Raw genomic sequence first — 9401 nt, 5'->3', positions numbered from 1 at the left:
ATGCTTCACTCCAGCCAAGCCTGGTTTTTATAACTCTTTGATTCAGCCATACTCTTGATTTTCACTTTTCTTCACCCAAAATGTCATCTTTTCCACTTTTGCATATAGGAAAATAATGATAATCTTTTCAGTCACAATCATTCCTCCTTTATTCAGTACTTCTTGGTGATCTTCTTATACCACCAGGGTTCACTCTTGATCTCCCCAAACTTTAAATTCCCAAAGTCCTTACTAACAACACCTCTCATTAGTGCATTGGTGTTTCAGCCAATCAAGATGAATATATCTATCTCATCACCTCGAAGGTCAACTCCTTGACAGTTTCAATTTTCCGTAACTCTCCCCTCATCACTCAGTGCTTAGCACTATGCCAGGCAAACAGTGTACACTAGTAAATGTTGGCATCTGTATGTGTCTGGTGTCCAATTTATTTTTTCCTCCCCAACTATCTTTTTCTTTCCTTTACCCTTTTGCAGATTTGAGAGGAAAATTGCAGTCTGTGAGTCCAACATTCCAGAAATATTTAGTTTGTATTTAATATAAAACAATGAACCTCTGGTTATTAACTAGATTAAAATAACGTAAGATCACTAAATACTTCATGACAGAACATGAATCAAGATACTTTTCCTGGGACTTCTCTCATGGCGCAGTGGTTAAGAATCCGCCTGCCAATGCAGGGGACACGGGTTCGAGCCCTGGTCCGGGAAGATCCCACATGCCGCGGAGCAACAAAGCCCGTGCACCACATCTACTGAGCCTGCGCTCTAGAGCCTGCGAGCCACAACTACTGAAGCTTGTGTGCCTAGAGCCCGTGCTCCGCAACAAGAGAAGACCCCGAAATGAGAAGCCTGCTCACTGCAATGAAGATTAGACCCCGCTCGCCGCAACTAAAGAAAAGCCTGTGCACAGCAAAGAAGACCCAACGCAGCCAAAAATAAATAAATGAATAATTTTTTAAAAAGATACTTTTCCTACTAGTGAGTGAGTAAAATATACTTTTTGCTTGTACAAGGTTCAGAAAGAATGAGTTATATGAAAAACGAATCTAAGAGCCCCTTTACCTGCCACAGTCTCTGAAGCCAGAAGGAAAAGAAAGAAGTAAGAAAGGAAAACAGAGGAATGATTTGATTTTTTTTTCTAACTGACCTCTTTTTTCTTTTTTCCCTCCTCTTTCTCTCTGCTAAGCCATTAAGAAAATTCTTACAGAAGTTCTATGAGTACCCTTTTTAAAATATGGCTTGCATTTTTTGAAACAATGCAGTTAAAGGATAAATGTGATAGAGCTAAAGTAGACACAAGTCACGCAGGTCCAAGTTGGTTTAAAAGAAAATAAACATGTAAAGAGACAGGAAAAAAAACAGATCTTTAATGTCGTATAACACTAATCTGATAACAGGAGATGTATAGCCTTATGGTACAATCATATCCCTCATTGCTCCATGTATTATGGTTTGCTTACAATTTCATGAATCAAGATGGGTGGCATATTTATAAAAGTTCATCCAAGGTTGAAAAACAGTTTGTGGAAGAGAGTGTAGGAAACAGGGAATTTGGTATAATCAAAATTCAGCTGGCTTCCAACACGTACATTTTTTCATAGCAGATTGAGAGGACATCTTTAATTGATAATCCCCCTGGTGTTTATGGAATTAGAGCAGAGATAATGACTTGTACTTGCAGACTTTAATTATTCTGACCTGATCGGATCAGAAAATCATGAGCATGTCCCTTTATCAACATGAGGATTACACAGCAGCCAGTAAATAGTCTCAACGGGGAGGTCAAGCCAAATGTAATAGAAAAACTGAAAAATTCTTTTGTCATCATTTCTGCTTGTTAAGTTACCATCTCAAAGCCCTAAATTTGTATTTTTTTCTTTGCACTAAAAATAAAGTCAGATTGCTTCAAACAAGTCAGTTATTCTAAGCATATAAATGAAATAACAAAAGCATCCCATTGTCACAAGTTCTTCCTCTGTCTCATTCCCCTTAATTTTGTTTTTCTACTTTTATCTTAAAAAAACATCAGATGCCCTTCTTTGTAAATTGCACTGACTTCACTCCTATTTCCTGCCAATTCTCGTCTATTTTAAAATGAAGTTTCTGGCCCATTTAGAAGTAAATTTGGCTTACTGACTGACTTACTATTTCAGTGCCTGCCATGTAAATTTAGTACAGCCAGTCAAGTGGAGGCACTCAGTGTTTTAGAAGAAAATCAGAGCAAGAAGAATGCTTTAAAGTCATCTAGAGTCATTCATTTTACTTGGAAATAGAAAATGAAGCAAGTCCCTTTCCCTCCCTTAAAATAAAGACTGGTAAAGAGAAAGACTCTTGGCTACAAATTTAATCAGATTTTTGCAACTGACAACCTCAGAGCTTGAGTGGGGTCTTTGTGAAGGTGAAAGAGCAGCTATAAGAAGTCTGTGCTTCAAACAAGACGAAAAGACAACCCTTAGAATGGGAGAAAAATTTGCAAACGAAGCAACTGACAAAGGATTAATCTCCAAAATATACAAGCAGCTCATGAAGCTCAATATCAAAATAACAAACAACCCAATCCAACAATGGGCCAAAGACCTAAACAGACATTTCTCCAAAGAAGACATACAGATGGTCAACAAACACATGAAAAGATGCTCAACATCACTAATTATTAGAGAAATGCAAATCAAAACTACAATGAGGTATCATCTCACACCGGTCAGAATGGCCATCATCGAAAAAATCTACAAGCAATAAATGCTGGAGAGGGTGTAGAGAAAAGGAAACCCTTTTGCACTGTTGGTGGCAATGTAAATTGATACAGCCACTATGGAGAACAGTATGGAGGTTCCTTAAAAAACTAAAAACAGAACTACCATATGACCCAGCAATCCCACTACCGGGCATATACCCAGAGAAAAACCATAATTTAAAAAGATACATGCACTCCCATGTTCATAGCAGTACTATTTACAGTAGCCAGGACATGGAAGCAACCTAAATGTCCATCAACAGACGAATGGATAAAGAAGATGTGGTACATATATACAATGGAATATTACTCAGCCATAAAAAGAAACGAAATTGAGTCATTTGTAGAGACATGGATGGACCTAGAGAGTGTCATACAGAGTGAAGTAAGTCAGTAAGAGAAAAACATATATCGTATATTAATGCATATATGTGGAATCCAGAAAAATGGTATAGATGATCTTATTTGCAAAGCAAAAGTAGAGACACAGATGTAGAGAACAAGCATATGGATACCAAAGGGGGAAGCGGGGGGCGGTGGGAGGAACTGGGAGATTGGAATTGAAATATATACACTATTGATACTATGTATAAAATAGATAACCATTATTTATCTACAGGGAACTCTACTTAATGCACTGTGGTGACCTAAATGGAAAGGAAATCCAAAAAGGAGGGGATATATGTATATGTATAGCTGATTCATTTTGCTGTACAGTAGAAACTAACACAACATTGTAAAGCAAGTATACTCCAATAAAAATTAATTTTAAAAAGAGTAATTAGACAATGACTAACTCAAAAATAAATAAGTAAATAAAATGGGAGTAGAAATCAAAAAAAAATTTTTTAATAAAATTGAAAAAAAGAGAAATACTTTGAGCCCCCCCCCCCCCAAAGTAAAGTCTGTGCTTCAGACTCAGATGGTTCAGTTCCCAGTCTCCTTCTTCTGGCTTTCTGTCTTTTATCCTCTACAATTCGGGTCTACTTCCTTTCATTTTAAAAAAAGGTTGCTCCTTCCTAAGAAGCATCATACTTAAATACAAAGGAAAAGAAAGCTACCTTAAAATATCCTTCATTGTTTTCTGTTTTGGCTAAAAGGTACATGTAAGTCAGAAAAATTTTTTTATTCATTTTGGGTGGTGTTCTTTTTATAATCCCTTCGGTGCTTCAAGTAAGAAAAAAAGTTTAATTTGTAAGACATTTGGAAAATACAACAAGGGATTAAGTTGACCTCTGGTATCTAGTTGAATTCCATAAATAATAGTTTCTAATAAGTGGAAGCTGGGAACATTTTTAGAAAGTAGTATATCAAAGGAACCCTCAACACACTGAAAATCATCAGTGTGTCCCATTTATGGGTACTTTTGATCTGTTTATGGGAATAAAGTTTCAATTCAGCTTTTTCTTCTCTCCCCTGACAACAGGACCATGAACTCTGTTAGAATCTGCTTTTTATATATATATATACAAAACAAGCAAGTGTATATATATATATATATATACACTTGCTTGTTTTGTATATTTTTCTTGAAGAAAAGAGTTTTTCCTTCCGTTATTAAATCATACTAATCAGATCTGTATAAATAACAGGGCAATGTTGCCTTCACCCAAAAAGCTCTGAACAGCAGGCTCTACTGTGGGTCCCCTTCAAGTGAATCATCAGTTTCCTCTCTTAATGCATGTCTTAAACTTGCTGAGTTCCTCTTCCTAATGTGTGTCATTGGTTTAAGCAATTTCCGTTCATTTCATTGAATTCTTGTCTGACTTTTCTGTTTTTCACTAACTAGAATAGAATGTCTTACAAGGCACAGAAACACTGGCAACTCTGTAAATAAAACAAAACAAGCAAACAAACAAAAAGCTGTGATTAGACCCTGACTCAGTGGTGTTTTGCATTCATGAAAGAGGTTGCTAATATCTGTAGTAACATGGTCTTAAGAAACACCACAAATATTGCATCAGATTCACCCTTGTATACACTCTTCAGCTCCTCCCAACCCCCCTTCTTGTTATGTTTTTCTTAGTTTTGTTTAATGCGGTCTAAGATGTTCTTATAGTTGCTTTACAATGGTGTGTTAGTTTCTGCTTTATAACAAAGTGAATCAGTTATACATAAACATATGTTCCCATATCTCTTCCCTCTTGCATCTCCCTCCCACCCTCCCTATCCCACCCCTCTAGGTGGTCACAAAGCACTGAGCTGATCTCCCTGTGCTATGTGGCTGCTTCCCACTAGCAGTCTATTTTACGTTTGGTAGTGTATATGTGTCCATGCCACTCTCTCACTTTGTCACAACTTACACTTCCCCCCCCCCATATCCTCAAGTCCATTCTCTAGTAGGTCTGTGTCTTTATTCCCGTCTTGCCCCTACGTTCTTCATGACCATGTTTTTTTCCTTAGATTCCATATATATGTGTTAGCATATGGTATTTGTTTTTCTCTTTCTGACTTACTTCACTCTGTATGATAGTCTCTAGGTCCATCCACCTCACTACAAATAACTCAATTTCATTTCTTTTCATGGCTGAGTAATATTCCATTGTATATATATGCCATATCTTCTTTATCCATTCATCTGTTTTTGGACATTTAGGTTGCTTCCATGTCCTGGCTATTGTAAATAGAGCTGCAATGAACATTGTGGTGCATGACTCTTTTTGAATTCTGGTTTTCTCAGGGTATATGCCCAGTAGTGGGATTGCTGGGTCATATGGTAGTTCTATTTTTAGTTTTTTAAGGAACCTCCATACTGTTCTCCATAGTGGCTGTATCAATTTACATTCCCACCAACAGTGCAAGAGGGTTCCCTTTTCTCCACACCCTCTCCAGCATTTATTGTTTGTAGATTTTTTGATGATGGCCATTCTGACTGGTGTGAGGTGATACCTCACTGTAGTTTTGATTTGCATTTCTCTAATGATTAATGATGTTGAGGATCCTTTCACGTGTTTGTTGGCAATCTGTATATCTTCTTTGGAGAAATGTCTATTTAGGTCTTCTGCCCATTTTTGGATTGGGTTGTTTGTTTTTTTGATATTGAACTTCATGAGCTGCTTGTAAATTTTGGAGATTAATCCTTTGGCTGTTGCTTCATTTGAAAATATTTTCTCGCATTCTGAGGGTTGTCTTTTGGTCTTGTTTATGGTTTCCTTTGCTGTGCAAAAGCTTTTAAGTTTCATTAGGTCCCATTTGTTTATTTTTGTTTTTATTTCTATTTCTCTAGGAGGTGGGTCAAAAAGGATCTTGCTGTGATTTATGTCATAGAGAGTTCTGCCTATGTTTTCCTTTAAGAGTTTGATAGTGTCTGGCCTTACATTTAGGTCTTTAATCCATTTTGAGTTTATGTTTGTGTATGGTGTTAGGGAGTGTTCTAATTTCATACTTTTACATGTACCTGTCCAGTTTTCTCAGCACCACTTATTGAAAAAACTGTCTTTTCTCCATTGTGTATCCTTGCCTCCTTAGTCATAGATTAGTTGACCATAGGTGCATGGGATTATCTCTGGGCTTTCAATCCTGTTCCATTGATCTATATTTCTCTTTTTGTGCCAGAGCCATACTGTCTTGATTACTGTAGCTTTGTAGTATAGTCTGAAGTCAGGGAGCCTGATTCCTCTAGCTCTGTTTTTCTTTCTCAAGATTGCTTTGGCTATTCACGGTCTTTTGCGTTTCCATACAAATTGTGAAATTTTTTGTTCTAGATCTGTGAAAAATGCCAGTGGTAGTTTGATAGCGATTGCATTGAATCTGTAGATTGCTTTGGGTAGTAGAGCCATTTTCACAATGTTGATTCTTCCAATCCAAGAACATGGTATATCTCTCCATCTATTTGTATCATCTTTAGTTTCTTTCATCGTCTTATAATTTTCTGCATACAGGTCTTTTGTCTCCTTAGGTAGGTTTATTCCTAGATATTTTATTCTTTTTGTTGCAGTGGTAAATGGGAGTGTTTTCTTAATTTCACTCTCAGATTTTTCATCATTAGTGTATAGGAATGCTAGAGATTTCTGTGCATTAATTTTGTATCCTGCTACTTTACCAAATTCATTGATTAGCTCTAGTAGTTTTCTGGTAGCATCTTTAGGATTCTCTATGTATAGTATCATGTCATCTGCAAACAGTGACAGCTTTACTTCTTCTTTTCCGATTTGGATTCCTTTTATTTCTTTTTCTTCTCTGATTGCTGTTGTTCTTATAGTTTTAAATGAATAGATTAGAAAATTTGTAGAAATGTTTGAGCCTTACGACGATGGAGATACTTTTGAGGTCAAAGGAACTTTCTGCCTATTTAAGGAAACAATGATTCCTCAAATCAAAGTGTAGTTCTTTTAAAAACTTATTCAATTAAAGATGTCTTTACCAGTAACTACATATCACATGGGTGATAATAGAATGTCCCTTGCCTAATGAACAGTTGTTATTATTGGTTAAGCTGATTGAAATAAGAGAATTATGGCCAGCTGCAAAACACATTCACGAGGGGTGAGAGAAACTAGCAGCTGGTATTCCACTTGCTATAAATGTTTTTAATTAAAATTTGCCTCCTGGTTTTCAATTTGTGTAATAGCTTGGATATTTAGTTGGCTACTATAGGAGTAAAGGGAATGTCTTTCCCTTCAAGAATGGCTTTTTAGCTCTTCTATTAACAATATCTATGAACAGTAATGGTAGTGTCTTGCTGGATGATAAGAAAAAGAGCTGCATAATGAAACTCTCATTCTTTTCTAATTCTGCACCCAAGAATTTCAAGGTTTTAGCTATTTGCTTTTAATACTTGCATTTCCAGATAAAGAGTCCCTGCTGTCCATCAGGAGTTCTTAGAAAGAGTGAGGATAGTGAATAGATATATCTTAGAAATACCTAAATGGGGCCTGCATTAGAAGTACGTGCACACACATGCACACACTTTCATTTTCTGAAATTCTGCCTTTTTGGCTTATAAGACTTTCCTCCCACTCTTGACAGTTCCCTTTCATCTCATCATTCATTTGCTCTCAAACAATGATACTTTCTAAGATCCAGTTCCCAGGTCATTTCTACTCTGCATGTTCCCCTCAGATATACTCAGCTTCTTTGTGGTATTAGCCATGGTCAATATATTAATGATGCAAAAATCTCATTGTCTAGCCCTGCCTTCTCTATTATGCACTAAGGATATATATCTTGAGTCTGCTAAGCATTTAATGGTCATTAGTTTCCCCACATCTGCTTCTCCTTCTGTTTTCTAATGTCGGTTAATGGTACCATTGCCCACTACATCACTATAGCCAAATGCCCTGAGGTTACTTGAGACTTGTCTTTTCCCCCCTCACATTCTTGATTATATCAGTCTCCAAGTTCTGATGATTTTGCTTCGTAAATATTTATCAGTTCTATTCCCTCCACCTTTATCTTCATTGCTACAGCACTTTCTATAGACTGGGAACATTCTTGCCTAAAATGTTACAATAGCCTCTTAACTGGTTTCCTTATTCTTAGGTTTGACTCCTCAGATTTATCATCTACCTAAAATGAAATCTGACCACATCACTCCCCTGCCTAAAATTTTTCAATGACTTTCCACCATCTCTAGGATAAAATGTGAAAATTTTCACATGGAATTCAAGGTTGTTCTCCATGACCCAGCCTGTCTTTCCTACCATTCCCCACTTCATACTCCAGGCTGAATGGTACTGAATTCTTCTAGTCCCTCACTCATTAGCCTTCAAAAATATAGCTTAAGCCTTCATATTCTTTTTTTTTTTTTTCAAATCCACACTTTTATTTATTTACTTTTCAGTAAGTTTAAATCCTTGAAGGGTACAGCATCACACGGATTCTGTGTCCAATGGCCTTAGCAGGAAGGTTGCTTCGGAATTTGGCACGAACCATGCCACTGTTTCCATGAGCACGAGTTATCTTTCCCCAGATTACTCTGGTTTTGTTAGGTTTTCCACCAGGAGTTACTGTATTGTTCTTTGCTTTGTACACGTAAGCACATCTCTTGCCTAGATAGAATTCAGTTTCATCTCGAGCATATACACCTTCAATTTTCAGGAGAGCTGTGTGCTCCCTCTGGTTGCGTAGACCCCGCTTATAGCCAGCAAAAATGGCCTTGGACCACAGCCTTCCAGACATATTTGTCGTTTTAGAAGTCCTGTTCCCAGCAGGCTGCCAGTCTTCATTTTGACTCGGAGGGTGAACAGCACTGTCCTGAAAAGGCTTTGTTGCCTTTTAAGGAGAAGTCATTCAGCTGCCAAACTCTGGCGGCGCGCAGCACCGTGGTCACGTGCCATAGGTCTTCAGTAAATATTCGTAGACTAGAATGGGATAGCTTAGTGGACATGAGAGATTTACATTTCCTAACTATTGCACATTTATGTGTTGCCCTATGGATTCATTCCTTTTGTCAGCAGTTTGTTGAATGACTGACTACCATGTACGAAATTTTGTTCTTGGCTCAGAGGAGGCTGCAGTAAACAGCAAGCCTTCATATTCTGATGAAGTCTTCCACAGAATCATCCTCTTCCTCTAAGAGCCCATGACTCTTGATCATGTACCTCTAGTGTTACATCTGTCAAAACATAATCATTTGTTTACATGTTTGTTTCTATGATTGGGCCATTCTTTGATCAAGAGAACCGTCATTTATTCTTGTGTTCCTGCAGTGAGTGGCACAAGGA

The 9401-nt window shown here is 37.3% G+C and overlaps 1 protein-coding gene across 1 annotated transcript; it reads right to left on the bottom strand.

Moving 5' to 3' along the window:
- Nucleotides 1-8475: 8475 nt before the first annotated feature.
- On the bottom strand, nt 8476-8889 carry LOC309969119 (large ribosomal subunit protein eL33). The gene has a single exon (XM_082850694.1). The coding sequence runs from the start codon at nt 8854-8856 to the stop codon at nt 8524-8526; it is 333 nt and encodes a 110-aa protein (XP_082706820.1). The 5' UTR covers nt 8857-8889; the 3' UTR covers nt 8476-8523.
- Between the last annotated feature and the right edge of the window lie 512 nt (nt 8890-9401).

The sequence above is a fragment of the Leucopleurus acutus genome, assembly GCF_964270905.1.
Source record: "Leucopleurus acutus genome assembly, chromosome: 11".
NCBI lineage: Eukaryota > Metazoa > Chordata > Mammalia > Artiodactyla > Delphinidae > Leucopleurus > Leucopleurus acutus.
This window is presented reverse-complemented; position numbering and strand designations above follow the sequence as displayed.